Source organism: Mauremys mutica, chromosome 5 (genome assembly GCF_020497125.1).
Source record: "Mauremys mutica isolate MM-2020 ecotype Southern chromosome 5, ASM2049712v1, whole genome shotgun sequence".
Taxonomy (NCBI): Eukaryota; Metazoa; Chordata; order Testudines; family Geoemydidae; genus Mauremys; species Mauremys mutica.
In genome coordinates, this window is record NC_059076.1 from 61,938,681 (window position 1) to 61,963,827 (window position 25,147).

At 39.0% G+C, this 25,147-nt stretch overlaps 1 protein-coding gene across 1 annotated transcript in view; it reads right to left on the minus strand.

The window, feature by feature from the left end:
* Positions 1 to 25,147, minus strand: part of LRBA (LPS responsive beige-like anchor protein) — a 574,974-nt gene that overhangs the window by 465,192 nt on the left and 84,635 nt on the right. The window contains exons 14-22 of the mRNA XM_045018763.1: positions 22,354 to 22,522; positions 19,605 to 19,684; positions 17,241 to 17,303; positions 15,136 to 15,233; positions 9,825 to 9,917; positions 8,084 to 8,192; positions 7,446 to 7,527; positions 5,219 to 5,342; positions 4,715 to 4,907 (exon numbers count right to left, since the gene is read on the minus strand). Of these exons, the coding sequence (XP_044874698.1) occupies positions 4,715 to 4,907; positions 5,219 to 5,342; positions 7,446 to 7,527; positions 8,084 to 8,192; positions 9,825 to 9,917; positions 15,136 to 15,233; positions 17,241 to 17,303; positions 19,605 to 19,684; positions 22,354 to 22,522 (1,011 nt within the window). The remainder of the gene's footprint in view (positions 1 to 4,714; positions 4,908 to 5,218; positions 5,343 to 7,445; positions 7,528 to 8,083; positions 8,193 to 9,824; positions 9,918 to 15,135; positions 15,234 to 17,240; positions 17,304 to 19,604; positions 19,685 to 22,353; positions 22,523 to 25,147) is intronic.

The window sequence follows — 25,147 nt, forward strand, 5'->3', positions numbered from 1 at the left end:
ACAACTTCAGTCTGCAAATGGAAGTATTTTTGAACACTTATTGATTCATAATATTAATGCAAATTTCATTAATTTTATTAAAATATTCAAGATGTTTCCTTATCCAAATGATTTATCTTTAATTTAATTACTTGATAACATGACAACTTTTTTTAATTAAAAGATATTTCAAAGGACCTGAAATACTTAAATGTTCACACTTTTCAATGTTTTAAAACATTCAAGTACATGGTATATTATATTGTATAAATCATTATTTTCTTTAAATCTTGGGGAAACTGAAAGGTCAAGAAGGCAACTTGTCGACCATTCTTTATTGTTTCCTATTATTAACCATGAAGCCATTGGTCCTTTTTGCAAACTAACAGATCTAGACAGATTTAAGTTTAGGATTTAGTTAACATGTCTCTTATGCTAGAAAAAATAAAGAGGGTGGGTGGTTTCATACAATCAATGTATTTTGAGAAGAAACAAAATTGGGTTTTGATCTAAATTTTTCCTGAATATTTTCATCAAACAGTTTAAACCATAATTTTTGGTAAATCATGTTCACCTTTGAAGAAATAGCACAAAGATATAATATGAAAATCAAGGCTGTGCATGAGCAAGACAGAGAAATTTAGCCTTAAAAAGGTTACCCACACCTTTTAAATTCTGGAAGCAAAGAAAGCAGTGTAGTGCAATTATACTAGAAAAACCATTGCTGCTTATAAGGCATAGTGCAGCTGTTGAAAGAGAGGGTTACAGTGACAAACAGCTTCCCTGCTACAAAAGTGGCAGGAAATCTATCAAACTGGACAATAAAATTGCAATTGAGTTTCTTTGGCTTTTTATAGCAGCTGCATGTATCTTGATGTGTAGCTCTGCAAAACCTATCCAATTCTGCAACACTAGTCCGTTATACACTAGTTCTTTATCAAAGAATGGCGTTATAAATTGGGGGGGAGGGAATTTAAAGGGCTGTAAAGGGGAAAAATAAGCATTAATTCCCTACAATTAGAGATTAAATGAAAAAACTGGTTATTTCCTCAACAATATTAAGGAAAAAAATATTTGGGTCTCTATGATTGCTGGTTCCATAGTACTTTGGAAAGCATGCTAGAAATCAAACAAATCATTGACACACTTAGCATCTAGCAATATACCAACTGAATTATTTCTACACAGTATTATAAAGTCATACAATAAAAAGAGTCTGGGTAATTTACAACTTTTTAAACTAAGTATATACTACAATATTCAAAATGTAAGTTAATTAGGAAAAACAATTTTAAGAATTCATAACCAATTGAATATTAATATCAATGCTTAAGGCGCACTCACTCCACATACGTCATCGTCTCTATCCTTATATCACTAGTTGCAGTGTAAAATGTAACCATTACCTTTACCAAAATTTAATTTAATCTGAAAATACACAGAATAAGGTTTTAACAGTCCTATTTATTTAAAAAAAAAAATCTTAATTCTTGCAGCAGGAGACTAAGAGGAGAACTTTTTAGGACCAGTATTCAGCAGACTGAACTATTCCAGATCTTGTTTAACTACTTCAAACCCAGAACACATTCTGCAACCAACCCCACTTATTCACCCGCTCATCTCTCTTCTCCCCCACCACTACCTCCCCTGCAACGCAAAAAAACCCAGGGGAACAAATGTTGGAAACTTAACGCAACAGATCTGGGCTTTGGAAAATTGAAGTTAGACGTCTATTCCACAGCTAAGGACCCCTCACAATAGGAATTTCTTGGCTGCAAGCCTGCTTCATGTTCGAACCTGGGCAACAGGATGGAGGCTCAAGCACCTCAGATCCCATTTGGTATAGTATTGCATGGTCCTATTCAACATATTCATAAATGGTCTGGAAAAAGGGGTAAATAGGGAGGTGGCAAAATTTGCAGTTGATACAAAACTACTCAAGATAGGTAAGTCCCAGGCAGACTGCAAAGACTACAAAAGGATTTCACAAAACTGGGTCACTGGGCAACAAAATGGCAGATGAAATTCAACATTGATAAATGCAAAGTAATGCACATTGGAAAACATAATCCCAACTATACATATAAAATGATGGGGTCTGAATTAGTTATTACCACTCAAGAAAGAGATCTTGGAGTCATTGTGGATAGTTCTCAAACATTCACTCAGTGTGCAGCGGCAGTCAAAAAAGCAAACAGAATGTTGGCATCATTAAGATAGGGTTAGAGAGTAAGACAGAAAATATCATATTGCCACTATATAAATCCTTGGTACTTTCACATCTTGAATACTGCCTGCAGATGCGGTCGCCCCATCTCAAAAAAGATATATTGGAATTGGAAAAGATTCAGAAAAAGGCAACAAAAATGATTAGGGGTATGGAATGGCTGCCAAATGAGAAGAGATTAATAAAACTGGGACTTTTCATCTTGGAAAAGAGACTACTAAGGCAGATATGATAGAAGTCTATAAAATCATGACTGGTGTGGAGAAAGTAAATAAGGAAATGTTACTTATGCCTTCTCATAACACAAAAACTAGGGGTCACCACATGAAATTAATAGGCAGCAGATTGAAAAATAGAAGGAAGTATTTTTTTCACACAAAGCACAGTCAATCTGTGGAACTCCTTGCCAGAGGATGTTGTGACGGCCACGATTATAACAGGGTTCAAAAAAGAACTAGATAAGTTCATGGACGATAGGTCCATCAATGGTATTAGACAGGATGGGCAGGGATGGTGTTCCTATCCTCTGTTTGCCAGAAACTGTGAATGTGCGATAGGGGATGGATCACTTGATGATTACTTGTTCTGTTCATTCTCTCAGGGGCACCTGGCATCGGCCCCTGTCAGAAGACAGGATACTGGGCTAGATGAACCTTTGGTGTGACCCAGTAGGGCCATTCTATGTTCTTAACTAAGGTCCTTTCAGATAACTAGAACCAAATCCATTTTAAGAATGTAGCAGTATTTGCATCATCAAGTTTTTGTTTTCAGGGATTGTATAACTCATCCAGAATTTCTTTTTGAATATTTAGCCCCAATAAGGTCTCCTACAAACATCGAGGTTTTCTCTACATATTCTGGAATCGCTGGGTTAGCCATTTTGAGTTATAGGTATGAAATAATATAAAATTAGTGACCACAAATCCATTTCAGTGTTTGGATTTTAACACAGTATTTTGTGTTTAATTTTACCAACCATTAGTTCTCATTGCATCTGCTGCCTTCTTTCTCCACACACATCTCAAACAAAAACTTCAAAACAACCATGAGTTAATTTTTACAGGTATTGTTTAGAAACTAGGGGCATACTCCTCAGGTATGCCAAAGCTGCATGGGCAAGCTTCAGGCAAAGGGGTGGCTTTATGCCACATTTCTGCTTACCCCGATCCTGGGGGCAGCCAACGGCTGGTTCAATTCCCAGAAATTTAGAGCAGCCTCAGAGCTGCTTAAAATTATGCTAACTTGTAACAAAACTTCAGTGGCCTTTACCCTGGTCACAGATTTCAGCCCACTCCACCTACACACCACTATGCTGATGGGAACACTTCAGGTTTGATATAGAGCTGGCATAGCAAAGGATTAATGCACCACTATGTCACTGCAGACACATTTTGGCATGGAGTAAGATGTGGCCCCAGATCCTTTGCACCTATAATCATGAAATGTTAATTGACTAAACATCTGCAAGCATTTTTAGTATATGGACATTTATTCTTCTCTCTCACACAAACACACACACACACACAATAGATTATTGAGCTGTTTATTGGATCAATAATCAGTTATCTACAAGATAAACCAGTAGTGCTATAGTGGTCTAAATATATTGACACTTTCTGAGAGGAAGTTAACTCATGTAAGGACAGTAATGTGGGATTAAGATGTGCAGCTTTGTATGCTCTCTATATGTGGGTAAGACACACTTTTAAAAGTATGTAATTTACAATTTACCTGTCTGAAAACCCAGAACACAAGTTCCACAGCTTTTTATGTTAGACTTTTTTATTTTCTTGGTGCAGGGAAAGAGAAATGAAGAGGTGGCTTTTTCTAGTTCTATAACTCAATTTGGAAAAAGAAGTTACTAATAAAATGTGTTTTGCAGTGTTGTTTAGGATGTAACAGGCAAACAAAAGCCATGAAAGGAGGAAGACTGGCATCTGTATTCATACAGTGGGATTCTCTTTCAGCCTCCTTACCTTCCTGTCTCCCTTCATGGCTTTATACAGATGGAATGTCAGCCACTACTCTGATTTCCTTAATTTCATGAGTTTGTTTCACTGCCTTTTGATGTTACTAAAAGGTATTTTTTGCCTATGAATAGATAAGGTGCGCCACCTTGTGTTTAAAAACTTCATGTTGTTATTAATGCACAGAAATCCAGCACTAAAACACCACTGAAACGCTGATTAACCTGCCCTAGGAAATGTTTAAATGCCATTTTTACTATAAGTGAACACAATCATGCCATGAGCAACAGAAAGAATTTTGTGATTAAAGTATTCTGACAATAAAAAGTCATTCAATTTTCAAATGTGACAAGCCATATACTGAACTTGAAGTATATGCTATTATAGACTATTCAAGCCACCAAATTTCTACTTATTAAAATAGCTTATTTCTACTAGAAGACTTTTTTATTTGACCCAGTACTTTAAGGCTCCAAATTTAATTAGAGAATACAAAAAAAAGTTATTGCAATTTCAGAACATTTTTCCAGGAAACACTCACCTTTGAATGTGTGATTGACAGTGTATCCACCCAAACTCGCCAGCCACCCCACTCATATTTGACTGCATGATAAAGCAAGATTCTAAAAATGGCATACACCATTTCAGTTATCTTCTGCTCTTCAGAGTTCTTGGGGTTGAAATAGCAAAGAGAAAGCATCCACTCCTGCCACACTGAGCACTGCAACAAGCTCCTGCAAAACACATACTCCTGCTGCTAAATCACAACTAAAAATGGACAAAGCATATTAAAACGTCCAAAGATCATTAAACTTTGAAACCACATATAGCAGGTGATGAATTTAGCATATGTAAAAACACTACTGCATGCAAGCTTCTTTAGCATTACATGTATAAGCCTAAAAGAATACAACATTTGTTAAATAACGTGGCCTAGACATGGTAGCCTAATGAAACTATTTTAGCTTAGTCCAAAGAGAGGACAGATTTGTAAGACATTATTATTTATATACGGTCTTTGTATGCACACAATGAGCCCTCTTACCTCCTATTTTCTCTGCTGTTATTAAAAAGTTTAATCATGTCTGAGAGAAAAGCTCGACGAACCTCCAGAGCTTCCGGGCACTGGGGAGAGTTACGTAGTAGGGTTGCAATTACTTTCAATACCTCTGTAAAACAGTTCACAAGTACATTTTAAAAACTAGAAATAATAAAGCACATCAAGTATTGGAGCTTATTAGACTACATTCACTAACAGGAAACATTTTGGTAAGATAGTTACTTTATGAAAAACTAACTTGTAAAAATATATTTGTTTATACAAAGAAAGAAAAGCATCTCCACCCGGGTCAAAGATACATCTAAGTAAAGAAGAAATATATTGCTTCCTTCTTCCAAAGACTTCCATGACTATTCCTCTTCAGTGGGATTTTCAGACGGGGTACTCCCAGAAATTTTTCAAATGGTACACACAAATTTAATTTAGCCACCCGTATTTGGCCCAGCTTACCCTCCATCATGATTGCATGGGTGGACAGGCCAAATTTCGGAGAGTAGCATTGCAAGTCGGCATGTGCCACTCAGTTTGGGGGCCCTGGAGCAAACTGCCCCCTTTGCCCCTGCCAATGATATGCACCATGCAGACGGCTGCCGGCACCACTGTTTACAAATGCATTCAGTGTTGGCTTAGTCCACAATGGGAGTAGAGTTAGGCCATTATCTATAATGCTGGAATTAATGATGATCAGGGTTTAATAATCTAATGCCTACTAGGTCACAAATGACTGGTTTAAAAGGAAATATCGGTATTTACTGACTATCTTTAAGAAATATGTTCTCTGGAAGACTAGGAACATACCAGCTGATGAATCACGTTATAAAATAAACAAGAAAGCCAGGTGTACTCTAAGTTTCTCTCTTTGAATATCGATTATACTGACTCAATAGAATGTTACGGGTTTATTTTCAATCTTAAAAATAGTTTCAGTTGTAAAAACAATGGAAGTTTGAAAAAAATTGTGTCTTTGGTGAATTTTTCACCCCCTATGTACACATATTGGTTTATACAGTACTTTTTGGGGGAGGGCAGAATACAGACACGCATTCTGATTTTTGGGAAGTGGGGTTGGAAAGAAACCCACTGTTTTTGTTACTTTAAGAAAAATAGAATGAACTTTGAAAACAGACAAAAAAGATCAGAATTTATGTCTAGCCACTTTCACAGTTTCAATTCAGCTTCTAATTTAAAGTTTCAAAAACATTTTCCCTATTTAATAAAATATAAGCACTGACCTTATGAGTGCATTCAGGAAAAAGTTACCGTTCCTTACATGCCTGAGTGAGTCCAGACTCCTAGGTAACAGTTCTAGGAAGTCTGTGTTAATCTAACAGGGACTCTGTCAACTTGAATGAACTGAGTACATGGGATTTAGGGACAGACATCTCTATCCCACCAAGACGACACCATTAATTCTCACTCTCTACATTGACTACATCTACCAAGAAGCTTACAATGTCCTCTAAACACAGGTCATTTTCCTCCAACGTTATTTTCCTTCCCCAGACTCTGAAGATAAAGATATCTCTATCTTTATACTATATATTAAATGACAATGCAACTTTAAAAATGAAAATTTACATTTCTCCATGAATAATGGAATACCATAACTTCATTATATCAAACAGATGATATCAAAACACATCTCAAGAACAGAAATTTGTCCTTCATGGAAGTTCTTAAGAAATCTAAAGTCTCAAATCAGGATTTTTTTTCCTACAAAAAGAAAGTTACCCTAAACAATATAGTAAGCAGATACATTTCTTCCACTCCAAATCCGGAGTTTCTGCATTGAACATAATTTAAGTTGAATGTTACTTCCATGCTTCATGTAATTTAGTCTGACATCACTAAATAATGCAATCAGAATTGCGCTGAAACCTGAAAATGTATTAAATCAAAATACTCTGTGCATAAAAGTCTTGAAATAACATCTCATACCATCACCATCACATAAAAAAGGGTCAGTACTAAATTACGTATATATTTAGACACACAAAACGTCTTTCAAAAAGCGGGAGACAGGCATGTTTCCCAATTAACTCCAACTAAACATGCATTATCTCCCCTCTTGCATGAATGATTCTGTAAAACTAACAGACCACAATTCAGACTGCTGGATATAATTATTAAGCTTTTTTTGGTTTGTTTTTTTTTAAATGACAAACATTTTTAGCTTAACAGTGATGTAATTTAAAAGATATATAATGCTTACGAGGATTTTGTATCTTCACTGTTGAATCTGGGTCAGGATGCTGTTTATGTATCACTTGAGTGCAAATTTGTTCAATAAGAATCTGGGGGAAGGAGGAAGAAACACAGTGTAAGAACAGCTATTTAATGTTCACTAAAAAGCTTGCTGGAGAATGGTTGATCCCCTTGCTTATCATAAGGTTTTCTACAGTACCCATCCTCATATCATCTTAGGGCTAAAACAGTACTGAAGTTTCCTTGTCATAGGTTTTAGTAATTGAATCAATCTTATTTTAACACCAATTTTTGCATTTTCTGAGACACACAATTGGTATTTTAATTATAGTGGAAGAGCTCCCCTAAATTTAATCAAAGTTACAACAACCTTAAGCCATGATATCAAGTGGAATGAAGCTCTCAGATTAAAAGTATCTACTTCAATTATTTAATTTAACAGTTATTTTAAAATGATTCACACTGAGCTACTTCTATATCTAAATTAAGCAGAACTTCCAAAGTAGTAAGCATCAGAAAACTTTACTGCATCCATAGCTAAGTTTCTAGCGGCATCTGGAAAATACCAGCACAAACATGCAAGCAATTTTATAATACCTTCTAAGTAATTAGGAAGATTGGATTCTAACTACAGTCTATTACTACCTCAAACAGGACATTGTACGTGGTCAGGGTGATTAAGCCTGTATGAAGCATCAGCCTTTCAGCCAGCAAAGAGAATAATCCATGTCCAAGCATGACTTCAGCTTTTCTCCTAAAACAACACAGAAAGGCAAATAAAGTAAATTAGGGCATCTCTAACTTGTTAGGTATGTGTACACCAGAGCAGTGCTAAATTGGTGAAAGTGTTTCAGCATTTTATTTTGTAGACTCTCGGTTCTGGGGAAGTTGGGACACAGAAACCCTTATCTGCCAAAAGTAACAATCAAGCCGCCCACTGGGACCTGCTGAAAGCGTGACTACCGGATGGTTGAGTCTCTGAGCCTGGGGGTATGTCTATACTGCAATCAGAACTGTGGCTGCAGCACATGTAGACTTATCCAAGCTAGTTAGCTTGAACAACAATTGCACTGAAGCCACAGCAGCACATGGCAGCCACTCAAATACATGCCCAGAGTCCTGGGTATCCAGCCTGTGCTCTCACTATTACTGGTATTTAAACTAGCTAGATCAAAGCTAGTACAGGTATGTCTACACATGCTGCAGTCACACCTCTGACTGCAATGCTGACACAGCCTGTGACAGGGGCTACTCAAACATTATGTGCCAACATACTACCACCAGCAGCCCCAAAAGCTGGACCCAGACCTTGCAGGACCCTTGATAATGATATAGGGAAGAGCATAACCCTCTCCATTCAGCTCACAAAGATTACCTGACCATGAGCATTAGCTGGTAATTATGTTAACTACAGTTGCAGCAAAGTCCACTCTTTAAATAAATTGGTGAAAACTAGTGTTGTACTTTCTGCTGCAATTGGACAACTATATAACTTCCACGATCAACAATAAATGTTGAGGGCCAGTGTTTCAAGACAAAAATTGAAAGACCTATGTAAAGTTCATTCTCCTTGCCATGGTGGATGTCCTAATTACAGACAGAAGTCTGTAGGTTAACAGAGTCCAGGTGGCTACATATCTGTGTTCTGGGTGGCTGAGGCATAAGAAAAGAGGAGCAGCAAAAATAAGTTAGGATGGATTAATTTTAAAGATAAACTAGAGTTACCAACCCAGTTTAGGTGGCTTAAGAATCTCTTACTTTATTCATCTTCACTATAAAGTTGGCAAGAACATCAAAGTGAATATTTACAGAAATGTTTCTGCTGTATGCCCAGCAACAAATCCTAAATACCTATGTGTTTTGGATCTGAGCTCTGGCAACATCAACTCATTAAGTTAAGTTTTAAATCACATAACCGGTCAGAGGTACTTTTGTTAGGCATATAGCAAAAGTGCTGTGTTACAAATACTCACTTTAAATGTTTTTGCCAATTTTAAAATAAAGATAAAATAAGACACTTTTAAGATACCTTAAATTGAGTCCAGAGTTGGTAATATTTGTTGCTAATCTCGCTATTCTAATTGTTACTAAATATTTAGCTGGAACTATGCAAGCAGGTTGTGTTAAAACCAAACCTATAAACTGACATGTCACAAATCACTAGGTAAGCTTGATGGTAGAGCCTTTTATGATGCTATGACACAATTGTGAGTAATTCCACTAGAGAGGGAACGGATTATGAAAAAACAAATTGCATGACAGGGAAGAAAACAGCACCCACTATGAGCTGAAGTGTGTATTCTGGTTGCATGTCAACAGAACACTTTAAATATGTATAACATATACAGAAACATTACCTTTTCTTCAGATTTAAATCAGTACTTACTTAGGTGCTAGATGTTTTAAGAAGTAGCCCATCACTTTTAGAGCTTGTACCCTGATCCCTTCACTTTTTGATGCTAGAAGTTTGTAGACAACCCTAAATGAAAACAAACAAAAACACCAAGATTGCTTGAAATAGCAACTAAGAGAGAGAGTTTCCACACTGACAAATTAACTGAAGTACTCTGCAAACAAGTTTGTACCTTGGTTCAATTTAAAGTGACAGATATTGATAAGCTTTACAATTGTGATATGATATTTTCCTAAATTATATAGTACTTTGTACTAACATTTTAAAGCTATATTTGGGAATTTTGAAATCCAAATTCTGTTAGAGTCCCTAAAAGTGTCAATTGATATGAAAACAGTCTCTGTGAAAAGGTCATTGTAATTTCAGTACTCAAATCTGTCTTTAGCTGATATCTCACTTAGGCTACAGTATAGAAAAGCAAACAAATTATGTTTGTTGTACTGTCAAGACAGCTGGCTACAGAATAGTTGCAAAAAGCTTAAGTTTCATATTCGGGTGGACATTTGCTAACAGTATTAGTATTTGACATTTGTATCCCTTGCTAGTCCTTTATGACAGCTTTCAGAAGGATGGCAAAAAACAATGTCAGCTGGCACTCTTTTCATTACACTTATACTGGTTTCTGCTCCTCAGATTATTTAATAAAAAACACAGTTAATGAAAGAACACATTAGAATCTTAGCAAAGGTGTCTTACATACAAAATTGCATATGCACATATACTCCCCCTTCTTTCTGGAAGACAGAAGGTATTATTCCTCTGTCATTGATCTTTCTTCAGATCATACTGGCACTTAACATAAGGAAATCCCTATTAGCTCTGGAACATGCATTGTACCTTACATTGGGTGACCATATTTTCCTATGCTGAATACGGGACACCTGGTAAAATTACTTGTATTCAAGTGAGTTCAATGGCAATCAATCGGAACTATGCAGTACAAACATTCAAATTAACATCAAGTTGACTGAACCCCTGTTAAGAAGAAACACTGTGTAGGTGGATTATTTTTATTTACCTTCTTATCTTTAAGGCTTTAGGGTTCACACAGGGAGAGGTGACACACACACATACACACACACACCTACCCCCACACACACACACACACACAAACACAAACACAGGGAGAGGTGACACATATACACTCCCATACACCTCTCTCACACGGGGGGGGTGACCCCGACCCTCCCTGTCCAGTGCTCTCCGCCATCCATGCCTGGCTGGGCCCCTGGGACGGACCCACCTCTCCTGATACCTGGTGCCACAACTTCCCATGGCAATATGGGGGCAAGTTTGGGGTGTGAACAGGCTGGAAATTGCTTTCCCTCCCCACCCTGACACTCCAGAGCTTAGCTGAGGGGCAGAGAGGCTTCCCCATGCCAGGGCTTTGGCACACGTAGGGCTCGACTCCTCCTGGCCAGTGCCCTGGACCGGAGGATCTTGGGCTTTCCCAGGGTGCCTACCCAGCCAGAGGCAGTGAGGGAAGGAAGAAGCCTGCCAGCCAGGCTATTGGTGAGGGACTCTGACCAGGGACTGGTTCTCTGAACAGTGCTGGGAATGGGATGCACCCTGCTGGGGGGCATATGAAAGAGCGGGGCTGCGGGAGCAAAGGGGCAAAGTAGGGAGAGGACAGTGAGAGAGGGAGAACATAAAGGGCCAATGGGTGGTCAGCAGCTGCTGCCTGGCACCTGCCCATACTCATCAGCCACCGCAGTTCACTGCACACAGCCAGCACCGGCCAGAAATGGGACGGTGGCTGTGCTGACAGATCAGCAGGGGGAGCGGCCAGCCCTGCATGCTACCTCTTTACCCCGCCATAAGCCTTGCACATCCATCCCTATCGTTGGCCACTAGATCCTGCCCCTCACCACTGGTGGGCAGGCAGCTGATGAGCAGGGATCCAGCCAGGCGAGCAGCCAGCACTGATTGGGGCAGGGGCGGGGGCAGAAAATATGGGACAATTTGCCCATTTTTTAGAAAAAGTCGGAACACCTTCGGGAGGGCTCAAATACAGGACTGTCCCTTTAAAAACGGGATGTCTGGTCATCCTAACCTTACTATACCTGCTCAAGGGAGGGAAAAAAGGCTGGTTAGCACTGAACAATCCATTTTTGTTAGAATCTCACATAATTAAAAGTGACAACATGCAAATATACTGATGAGAAATCTATGTGCAAAATTTCCAAGTATTACTCCAGAGCATATATCTATATTTGAACTTCTCACTCAAAATTTTCACTGGAAAACAAGCAACACTTGTGAAGGCTAGAACTATAACAATGTTTAAAAGGGGGCTGGATAAATTCATGGTGACTAAGTCCATAAATGGCTATTAGCCAGGATGGGTAAGAATGGTGTCCCTAGCCTCTGTTCGTCAGAGGATGGAGATGGATGGCAGGAGAGAGATCACTTGATCATTGCCTGTTAGGTTCACTCCCTCAGGGGCACCTGGCATTGGCCACTGTCGGCAGACAGATACTGGGCTAGATGGACCTTTGGTCTGACCCGGTACGGCCGTTCTTATGTTCTTAACACTCACACTTCCATCTCAGCTAGCAATCAATTAATGCCCCAGTATATTGCTAAAGGGCAATATGCGGAATCCTTCATATGAGATACAAATTGACATACTGAGCACTTTGCTTATTCCTTTCTTAATTATTGAAAAATGTCTAATTTTTAGGTCACACTGAGAAAGTAACATACCAAAAACACCTACATGAAAATATATACCAAAGAAATAAATGTCAGAACTAGGAAATGCCAGAATTAAGATTGTCCAGGCAACCATGATCTTTAGATGATCACTTACTATTTTTCCCTACAGGACCTATACCTCACTCAGTGCACAATAAGGATGGGGGCTCAAGGGATAGGTATATATTAATTATTTCTTTTTATTCTCATCAGGCATACAGCTCCTGCCACCTTCTCAGAAATGGCTAAATCTTTCCAAATAAAACAATTCAGCCTGAGGCAGACACCTGACTTAAAAAACTGTGGCCCATATAATTAAAACTTAGCAATGTTATAAGCAACTGAAAGCAGTTTCATAGCGGAAAGTGTTGAGTATAGGCACTCTGCCAGCTGATAATGACTGGTCTCTAGTGGACATGCCCTCTGGACACTACCATACTACAATAAATAAATTAAAACTGTGTCCTGAGGGGATAAATTCTGTCCCTTACTGTACACTTAATATCAATATAAGATTGCTCCAATGTCATCATCACCACTGTGATGTACCTACAACCCATGTGATTGTATAGTTTGGTTGTCTATGATATTCACTAGATCTCCTGAATTTGCATGAACCACACTTGGCTTCTGTCCAGATAAGATAAGCTCTTATATTGTTTTTATGGATTATGTAATTCCTTAATGTTCCATGAAATTATATTGATTATGAGAATGTAGATGATAAAGTCCCACACAGTCTGTACAGTGAACATTTTGGGTGGTGTGCCTCTTTTTATGAAAATACATTTTTAGAACTTTAAGAAAAAATTCATAAGCATTTCTACTAGTATCAAAACTAATGAAAAGGACAATATTACTTAACATAGAAATACTTGGCTGTTGATACTTTTAAGAACAGAACAAAGACTGCCTTGTTTACACACCTAAACCTTCCCAATAAATTTATTTCATAACCTCAGCTGCCCACAGCACACCAAGACAAAAGAAAAAAGTCTCCCCTTCTCTTCAGTACCAGAATCAAAGGGTGAAGAATCAGCAGCGATTCAAATCCAAGCAACACGAAAAATGATTTTCACCTGGGTGAAGCAGCTGTGAATGTAACTAGCTAGGCAGGTGGGATATCATCAGCAGAGTACAAAAGATGGAGGAAGATAACACAGCCCAATTTTCTCTGTCCCTACAAGATGGCAGCTTACAAGACACTATCAGGGCTATCCAGTATCGTGGAAAACATTAAACTTCCATATAGGTTATTTCTGAGCTAATATATACTATTTTTGAATTTTAAGAAAAGACACCCAAATATTTATACTGCCTGTGTGAGGAAAAAAATCATTTTATTTTAAACATGGATAGAAAGTATCATTTAACTCAGCTTTTTAAATTTTCAGATCTATTGCACGAGACATAATCAGCCAGTTAAATGGCTGGAGACAGTACAGGAGTAAGGAATATAACAAATGAGACAGAAAAACAAAGATTTCTCACTGTCGACTCGCTATTCATACTGAGCTGCCCCTATGCTACTTAATAAAAAGAAAAAAGTTTATTGCCAGTAGTTAAGTAAAAACAAATACAATACGTTAGAGACCTGATATGATATTCAAATACTTTATTATTTAGAATTTTTATTAGTTTCCCAGAACATAATGTTACCATACAAATGAAGTCAAAGCTGAACAAAACAGATGAAATAACTAGCACTGAGAAGAGGGTGGAAACAATTATGAACATGACTGCATGATTCTTGACATAGGGGAACCGGGGGAAAAAAGTAAAACCCAGGATTAATCAGTAGTTGCAACAAAATGTATGAATTGAGAATACACCTTTATAACACAAATGAATTACTGCTGTAAGTACCCTTCTAGGAACAGTTCTTATGTTTGGTTTATGCTCACACTTTTCCCTGATATCCACACAGGATTCATTTTAAATTAGAAAAGTTCAGTTATCAGGCCACCCATTGAAAGCCACAAAATAAAATCAAAACCGTAATTTAATGCCATTTTCCTAACAACAATTCTTCTACTGGGCTTGTCATAGCATGTCACAGCTCCTTTCCTCAACTACTACTATCCACTCAGCATTTCTCAACATATTGAGCATGGCCTACAGGTAGACAGAAGTTGCCAACAGCAGGTTACACACCATAAGGTGGGGGAAGAAAAGAAGAAAAAAAAACCTTCTCAGTAGTGAAAAAGCTAACAAGGATCAGAAGAAATCTCTGAGCTAGTTTAGCTGGAATTGTCCCATTACTAAATTCTCAGTGAATTGACATGGAAAGGAAGGTTTCAGGCTAGATGTTAAGGGACAATGATTAACATACGAGTATAGACTAACTCAAACTGACTACTACGTGCCTGAGCATGACTGACAGCTTGGAGGCATTAACAATTCATAAGTAATAAAACCAGTGTTAACTCTGGCCAAGAGAACACCTGGACACAAAAATCACCCAAAAGAAGGAGTTTACAGCTGTAGTACTAGGACTGAAATGACTCAAGGTGGTGTGGGAATTCCAGTGAATAGCAATATCATCAAAATATTTTTCTCTTTTGCCTACGCATGAAGTTTAACTTACCGTAATCCATTCCTCTGATCAAAAGCAGGAATCATAGAACTGGGATGTTCTGATGTCAGAGCAACAAGCAACTGCAAGACATCCATTAGATTGTCATCCTGTTAAAAAATACATCACAGAATTCAAATTTAAAAATTAAGTAGCTAAATTGCTAGATTAGAACATTACTCTAAATTTTAAAAGTCATTGCAAATAATTCAGTATGATCCAGGCCTTGGTTTTGGGCCAAGGAAGTTCTTTAGGTAGCAGCTGTAAACTGTAGAGCAGGGCCAGGGAGTCAGACCAGAATCCAAATAACTAGGGCCACACTCAAAGGAGCCAGGAGAGAGTACTAAGGAACAGGAAAGGTACAGGGAAATTAAAGGGTCAACAAAAGTGAGAATGGATTAGGTAATAGAATTAGTTGATCTGTGCGTAGTGGTGGTGAAGTTGCATTGTTTTGTATGTAGTGGGAAGTTTGTGCATGTGTGACAGGAGCCTGGTCTACACTGTGGGGGGGAGGAAGGAGGTGTCTGCCTAAGATACGCAACTTCAGCTATGAGAATAGCATAGATGAAGTCAACGTATCTTAGTTCGACTTACCTCATGCCCTCACGGCGCGTGGTCAATTGCCGCGGCTCCCCCATCGAGTTTGCTTCTGCCACTCACCAAGCTGGAGTTCAGCAGTCAACGGGAGAGTGATCAGGGCTCAATTTATCACGTCTATACTATACGCGATAAATCGATCCCCAATAGATCAATCGCTACCCGCCGGGTTTAGATGTACCCAGGGAATGGGCTATACGGCAATTCTTCCCATGCACATTTATGTAAGTACACACACACACACACACACACACACACTCCATCCATTCAGTGAATTAAAACAAAACCAAACAAATAAAGCAAATTTTGTTTTCATTAACACCCATGTACCTAAATCGCTTGAGAGAAAAGATTGCTTCATTAAGGATTCAACAACTCTGGCTCTCAGTTTAGGCCACACAGGCTCATCTGGTTAAAAAAAAAAAAAAAGGAAGAGTGGAAGGCTAACTCCTCCTTTCCATTTACAAAATTTGAATGAAGGCTCCGTGATTTGTTTCATTTTCAGGGTTTTTCAACATGGAGACTTCATGCATAGCAAGCCAGGTTGTGAATGTACAGCAGACAAACTTGCAGTAATTGGCCATGTGGACTCTACTACCATGCACAGAAGTTCCATAACATGCTTTGACTACAGAACTTTTAGTGAATGGTAGCAGAGTCCACACGGCAGCTACTGCATAGCAAACTAGCAAGGTGTAGATTCACATCTGGGCTTGCCACGCATTAAGTCTTCATGTAGATAAGTCCTTATCTGCTACCCAGATTGTCATTTCTGCATAAAGGAGAAGGACTGGATTGCTTATTTCATGCTGTAGCAAAGCACACTCAATCCAGTATCAGAGTAGAGACTAGAGGATAAATATAGGTGTAAACACAAAGAAAAAATAAATCTGTACTGCTTGAAGTGAATTCAATTAATTCCTTATTTTGCCCATTTCAAGCACCCTTAAAGAGATTAGTTCAGTTAGATTTATGGTCCCATTTTCCTTGTCTTTGATGTTACATCTGGCATAAAGTGCCTTTTCCTGGTGCTAAAATATGAAGATGGATATATCAATGGTAACCAATATTCTTTCCCAATTAAGTTTACAAGCTTCTCTTAGACTTCATTAACATTCTTATTTTTAATTCACATTTTCAATGTATTGTTTTATTTAAGAAGCAGAATAAAAATGGTGAAAAATAAAACCAAAAATATTACTTACGTAGCATAAAATAAGGATTTTTTTAAGTCACTCTTGCCATCTGTTTTTCTGATTGATAGATCAGGCTGTTGAACAGCATAGGAAACTACTTTGACTTACTACCTTAATGAACCTCAATCTACTATTAAACGTAGTGTTTAAATCACTACAGGATATTGGTAATTCAACACACTGCACTCTAGGTTTAGACTATATTTGTTATTTCTTACTGCAGAGCCATCTTGTGGCAAGAGAGGATATTTTTATTTGAAAAAAATGTGAATAAATTTTGCTTGACTTACCAGGAATAGCAAAAACAACAATACAAAAAGTTACCTCATGAATTGTGAGCAGATAATTGAAGATAGCCTGCAGTTCATCTTCTTTCACTCCATAATCCTCAAAAAATAAAATTTAAATTGTATCTAGCATCTTTCTTTCAAGGCATAACAAAATAATTATTAAAAAAAGAGCACTATACAAGACAGTGTCATATAAAGCAGAACAGCTACACAAGATAGATTTATCTTTATCTAAGGTGCCATGACAGCTTCTAAGGCAGAGGTGGGTAAACTACAGGTTGCGGGACCCTCCTGCCTGGCCCCTCAGCTCCTGGCCCAGGAGGCTAGCCCCCAGCCCCTCCTCTACTGTTCCCTGTCCCCCGCGGCCCCAGCATATTGCGCCACTGGCGCAATGCTCTGGGCAGTGGGCTACGAGCTCTTGCCGGGCTGCGCAGCTCCAGAGCTGCGGCTCTGTGCTGCATGGTAACATGGCTGGCTCCAGCCGGGTGCTCTGGGCCGTGCGGCTGTAGCGCAACCAGCCAATGGTGCTCCAGGCAGCGCGGTAAGAGGGCAGGAAGTGGGGGGGGGTTGGATAGACGGCAAGGGAGTTTGGGGTGGTGGTCAGGGGGCGGGGGTGTGGATAAGTTTCGGGGCGGTCAGAGGGCAGGGAATAAGGGGTTGAATGGAGGCAGGGGTTCTGGGGATGGTCAGGGAGAAGGGGTGGTTGGATGGTCCCGGGGGTGGGCAGTCAGGAATGAAAGGAGGGGTTGGATGGGGAAGCGGGGATCAGTCGGGAGCGGTCAGGGGACAGGGAAGGGTGGATGGGGCAGGAGTCCCAGGGGAGCCATTGGAGGCGAGAAGCGGGGGGGGGAGGGGGGGGGCTGGGCCATGCCTGGCTGTTTGGGGAGGCACAGCCTCGCCTACCCGGCCCTCCATACAATTTCAGAAACCCAATGTGGCCCTCAGGCCAAAAAGTTTGCCCGCCCGCCTGTTCTAAGGTAACAGGTTCTCTGCCTTAAAGGATTCCCAACTGAAGGATCTAAGCTACAAAAGTTGTCACCCAAAGTGGAAAGTAACATACAAAAATAGGGTAAGAGGTGACAATAGATGTATATGAAACAATAAGTGATCCACAGAAGGAGAACAGAGTTTCTTATTATTCTCCCTCATAATAGCAGAGCAAATGGACATCCAATGAAGTTAAAAGGCAAATTTAAAGTAGTAAATACTTCTTTGTACAATGCAAAATTGCAGAACTCACTTCCACAAGATATTGAGGCAAAGAGCTTAGTAAGATCCAAAACCAATATTAGACATTTATTATAGTCATCACTACTAGATCTCTCTGAGGCCTCAATTGTTTGTTTTCGTTTTTTAAGTTTCAGCAAAAACTGTTCACTTGTTTCCATGAAAAATAAGTTGTTTTGCCAATGCTAAAACAGAAGTCTTACAACCATTTAATTGAGACGCACTTGTACCTTAATGCTTTGGAGCAGAGTCTAGACATTTGGCAGGGGGTCACCCTGGCATCAGTACTTTTTTCTGACCCTGCAAAAATCTGCCCAAATTTGACCTACTTATAAGCTAGTGGCGGGGGAAAAAAGCAGCTTGCCAAGGGGCTGAGCAGGACTTTTGCTGCAATTGGTCCTCCCAGCTCCAGGGGACCAGAATTGAGAGCAGGGAGTCTGTCTCCTTGGCTCTCAGTACTTCTCCTCTGGTACCAAAGGAGCATGGAGGAGAAAGATGAAGTATGATTCAAAAGTAGAGAGGTGACAAACGTGTTGGAAAGTGAAGAGAAACAGAGAACCTTTGGCTCAGGGGAGAGCATAGCACAGGGATACAAGCAAAAGGATTTATAACCACTAGAGAATGTTCCCCTCCAGAACCTAGAACTGAACCTAGGATTCCTGAATCTCAACAGTCCTCTGTTGTCTGGCAAATAGTTGTAAAGCCGACTGGCAAACTGTATTATCATCCTCTAGTGGCTTGTCTGCATAAAGGATAACAGCCTACTACAGTTAGTTATTCTGTCCACACTAATGCTTCTTCTGAAGCATCTGGTTCTGCCACTATTAGATTTAGGAGATTGAATCTCATCAAATAGCGAGTTCTTATGTTCCCCTTGGTGGAGGGCACTTCATAAATTAACTACATACCAACAGTTCTACTTTTGACAAGAAACAGTTTAAACAAACATTTATCAATTCGTGCTACTTACATTAGCAGGCCAAATGGGAGGATCACCCTCAGTGTTGTTTCAAGTACCTTATTTGCTTATAAAAATACCAAAATTTCAACGTACTTTAAAGACTGCTAAGGTGATATACTGCAGTAGTACACAGCAGAGATTGAGTCAGTGTTACACATTTCATGGGAAAGGCAGCATGGACAATAGAATCTCCATTTATAATCGCCTTACCTTCATCACTAGTTGTTTAATGAACATCAGTAAGAATGCTCGCAGAGATAAAATCTCCTTCTGATTAGGGCGTGGTCCATCTTTAAAAACATACAAAAAGATGGATATATTATACTATCTATCTACTGGATGTGAATTACTGATGGTTATCTTGTTACTAAAGCATATAATATATTTTTAATTTAAAAGTTTTGAAAAAATGTAAGATAATTTATATTTTTATATGTGAGAGCACAATTTCAAATACACTGATTTTCTTTGTTTCCCACAGGAAACATGTTACTACATATTGTTTTAATGTTTAATAGTGTAGTGAACTGACCACTAATTAAGGCTACACGGTAAGGCTATGTCAAAGTTTTATAAAACCTTATATTAAAATTCTTTTAATGCTTTTTCATTTAAATTAAAACTTCTGCAGTCTCTAAATCAAGCACTGAAACATCATGGATGGAGGTAAAAGAATGAGTTTAAGTTGATATTATAACTTTAAATTAGTATTTCCAGACTTTGATATTTAGTTATTTTGTGTATGTTTGTTTTTTAAATAGAATTTCTACTTCAGCTCCTTAATATTTTCAGGAGATGATTACACTATAGTATTGATCAATATAAAATGGTTTCTTATGCTTGGACTACTACTAGCATATATTGGATAAATATATGATGTTGTGAGGTATTCCTACACCTCTTGTATTCAAACATTATCTTGCAAGTTAGAGAAACCCAATTTAGAGACCCAAGACTCTCAGAGAAGACACTCTCCTTTCCCTCCCAAATAATCTGTCACTGAAATATTTTAAAGATCCAAATATCATAGCTCTTTAAGCTATTCATTGTGTTAGCTATGCCCAGGGAGGGGGCAAATACAACCCCAATTTTAACAGAAGAATATACAAATTCAAACAGCGCTATGAGGCCTTGTGTCACACAAGTTTAACTACAGATGTGATTTTAAACCAATTTAGTTAAACTGGTACAAGTTTGTGTAGATGCACTTTGGTTGAATTTAAGAGTGCTTTGTTTCAATTTAGCTCAAATAAAAAATAAGCCATTCAACTGAAATAGAGTATTCTACACAAACTTGCCCCAGTTTCACTAAATTGGTAAAGAAACATACCTTTAGGTAAACCAGTTCAATTTTATGAGTAGACAAGTTCTTACCAACAAAAAAACTTCATTCCTTCCAGGGTTCAACACACTACCAAGCAAATATAATTTCCCTTTCACAAATTTTGTTAGTGAATTTCCCTTGTTTGAGAAGTTGGTGGTAGTGAGAGGAACAGGATGAAGGGGCCCCTGCAGGACTGGCATGAGAGAACTTCCTGGGTACACCTATATCCCCTTCAGCTACTAAATCTCTCCGATCCTCATTCCTACCCTGGGCTGGTAACAAGCTAACTGAGGAACTATGAGGAGCACAACTACCAGCTGGAGGCAACATCACAGGGAGTACACTACAACCCTTACTCCAAGAAAGGGAGATAGGAACCCCCAGAGCCCTTCTTCCAATTGGGAACAAAAGGCTGGGGGAAAGCGTGGGGTTCCCCTTGCCCATCAGGAGTTAAAGGGGAGCTCCAGAATTCCTTCCTCCATTCTAAAAAGTTTCAGGATAGCTTGCAAAGGCAGGAGTCGCCACATTCATCTCTATGTGGTGGTCTCAGCTCAATGGGTTGGACTCCATGGAGATTAATATAGCCCAAAACACCTCCTCTGAGAGGAGTTAATTTCATAATTCATCTCAATGGGAAGTTCTCTTCCCTCTCCCAATCTCAGTGATGTGTTTCCTTTCTGCCAGACCCACTTTTCAGTAGTGGGTGCCTGTATTAAGCATCAAGTCTCTATGTTCTGAGCTCATAACAACATAAGAATGGCCATACTGGGTCAGACCAATGATCCATCCAGCCCAGTATCCTGTCTACCGACAGTGACCAATGCCAGGTGTACCAGAGGGAGTGCACCTAACAGGTAATGATCAAGTGATCTCTCTCCTGCCATCCATCTCTACCCTCTGACAAACAGGCTAGGGACACCATTCCTTACCCATCCTGGCTAATAGCCATTAATGGACTTAACCTCCATGAATTTATCTAGTTCTCTTTTAAATCCTGTTATAGTCCTAGCCTTCACAACCGCCTCAGGCAAGAAGTTCCACAGGTTGACTGTGTGCTGTGTGAAGAACTTCCTTTGGTCTTAGTGCTGCATGTCAGTGACATACACTGAATGCCTATTTTCAGCACCTCATCCTATCTCAGCATTGTGCATCTGTGGCATGGACTGAGCATACTCATTCTCATCTCCCATCAACCTCTGAGTTCTATGCCTATGACATGGGCTCATCATGTCTGTTCTCATCACTGTGTCTTAATTAGGTTCTTGAAGCTTCAGGAGACCCAGTACCTGAATGAGCTCTATAAATAGGTTATGTCTTTGAGCTTGTGAAATGCTGATAAGAAGCCTAGCTCTGCACTTTTAACGTCGTCCCCAGTAAGATATAGTCTAATAATATACATAGATCCTTGGGGTTGAGGGAACATTTATTCTCTTCAGGGTCAGGAGAGGAGAGGGGGCAAAAAAGAAAGCATCTTATGGACAAAGCTGCTTGTTAGAACTGGTATGCTAAATCCTTCCACCAAATGAAACACTGCCTGGATCCCATCCATTCCACACACCACACAAAACCGTGCACTTCAAGTGAAGTGGTTCAGAATGCTCATGTGTTGATGAAGGGTGAACAATGTATACATACCTACACCTTTTGGAGTAATACCACTGCGATCTTGAGGGTTCACGGCCCAGTAGTAATATTTTAAGGAGTGCATTACCAGAAGAACTGTCCCAACACGCCGAACTGCATTGTATATGTTAACAGTGCCAATGAACTCAGTAGACAGGTAAGTGTACAGGATCAGCTGAACCTACAACACCCAGTTAAGAACAAATTGAAAATATCAGCTAGGATTTCACATACACAACAAGGAGGTAAGTCAAAATGGTAGTAGATTAGGAATTACATTCTTAATTTTATCCAATTTAAAAAAATTCTAATGTAAAAAAAGAGCAGAGTAAATGGAGATACTCACTAGGGTAGCTTCACCAAATAGTTACTAAACTCTTTTGATTTTACCACAAGTCTCATGATACTTGGTGTAATTCTAAATGTCCAAGCTTCTGGAGTCATGTGAATATGAGAGAATCTCATTTTGGCCTTCATGGTTGTTGTGAAAAGAAGTTTGAATGTGTGAATCCCCCCCCCCTTTTTTTTTCCATCTCATCATTTCTGGGGGCTTTTTTTTTTTTTAAATGCTTAGGGCTGGAAATATTGATAGCTACATCTAACTGCCAGAATAAAAATTCTATGTCACTGTCCTTCTCTGGAGCACAATGAAAGGGCAATAAAAAAGATTTCAGGTGCTACTGTTCCCTAATTGAAAAGTTCCTCTTTTGTGAAGTATCTATGTTATATAGTGCTATAGACATTAGTGCGTGTCTAAATCATACAAGGGACAATGACATTGTTAATGTTTTATTGCAGTGACATTTTAACAATTCCCATTTCAGATAGAGCATCCAAAACATAACATGGTCTAATTTTTTGATTTTTAGAAGAGAGTCTTTAAAAATGGGTAAGGGTCCAAGCAGCTCACTTTCCAAAACAGCCTCTGACGCACTGTACAAAACTCACCCTCTTACTGGAGTGTGTCTCTATTTACAAAAAACAGTAACAAATTCCAGCCCAATATTTTTCCTATAGTTTCTGATAGTGGCTGTTCCTATATTTTCTTCCTAAGATAGGATCAGTCCACACCAATCTCAGACACAATTACTGTGCACTAAAAATGCCTGGATGTGCTTTAGCTTAATAGCTTAGTTTGCTTTAAAGTCTAAGTGCACCTGCAGTGTGCAGTAAGTGTCCACACAGGGAGTTAGTGCAGAATGTGCTGTAAACTCACCCCCTATCTTGTACTAACCTCCTTGTAGACAAGCCCTTACTCTGTCTATATAGCCACTCCCACTCCCTTATATCCAGGATAGGGTTAATGAACACCATGTGTTCCAAAAGACGTTATCAGGAATCAATCAGCAGCTCTGCAAGCTCCAACATGATCAAAACAAGGTGAAGCAACAGCAGAAATCTGTCACTATCTTAGAAAGTGTTTACTTGTTCTCCTGTTTATGTTTGGCTAGAAAAAAATTGACATACAGGGTGAACACTGAAAATGACAATACACAAAGAGTTGTCAAATGCATAAATCAAACTAAACAGGAAGAAAAACATTCTCTCTACTAGCTATTCAATTATAGTTATCTTGAGTGTTACTAGAGTTTCTAGAAGTGGGATTTTCAAGTGGAAAGTATGCCCTTAATATGAAACAGTTTGTAAAGTTCATATAAACAGTTCATTATAAAGTTATGATCTTATAGATTTGTATTGCTTATTTCCCCTTCTGCAAACATAAAAGATGCTGCCAATGCTTTTATAAAGGTTTAATTTAGCTGTACACATATTACATCATTCATTCATGATGCTTCAAAACCTATTTGTATCTAACTTTGGCTCAGTTTATGGAATTCACCACAGAATGTCAAGTTTTTTAGCCTTGTAATGATGAAGGAGCTTTTAAGTGAATTTCATGCTCTTGAAATATGTCAGATTAAAAGCCATGAAAAATACATTTTCCTATGTAGTTACAAAACAGGTGTAGCACTGCCTGCAGCATCTTTAAACAACCCTATACTATTTCCGTACTTCTCCCTGAGTGCTAAATTACTTGTCTTTTGTTCTATTAAGAGTTTAAAATAATCTTTGCAAGTGTTCTGGCTTCAATTTTGGCAGACTGTTATACCAGTATGGATTGGAGACTAGTACAGGCAAATATTTTTATGCCTTAATATACTTTATGTATATAGTAATTCTATAGTATCACTGAGATGATATATGTTTGGTTTACATTATAGTTAAATCTGGAATCATTTGGCACCGCTCCACTAAACTCCATATTCACACCATAGCAGAAGTGTAAATGGAACTGAAGTTGGACAATATTATTTTAAAGGGCTACTTAGTCAGTGGAATGCAAATAGTCTCATGCTACTGATCCAGATCTTCAATTAGAACATTAGCTATTCAGGCAGGGACTGTGTCAGCCTATGTACATACAGCATTTAGAACAATTGGATCCTGATTGAAACCTTTCTCTGCAGGCTGGCTGGGCCTACTCTCTGAGGGAGACAATCTCGGCTATCCAGGAGGGCTTCGGACTAGAGCTGCTACTCTCCCCTGGATCGAGAGGAGGCAGTTGGGGTGGTTTGGGCACTTTGTAAGGATGACCCCAGGACACTTCCGTTAGAACTCTACCGGGACGTTCCACTGGGTGGAGGGTCCGAGGCTGACCCAGGACAAACCGGAGGGATTATAGCTCCCAGCTGGCCTGGGAATGCTGAGGAATCCCACAGGAGGAGCTGGAACCTGTAGCAGAGGAAAAGGAGGTCTGGTCCTCCCTACTTTCCATGCTGCCGCCGTGACCCTCACCAGGAAAAGC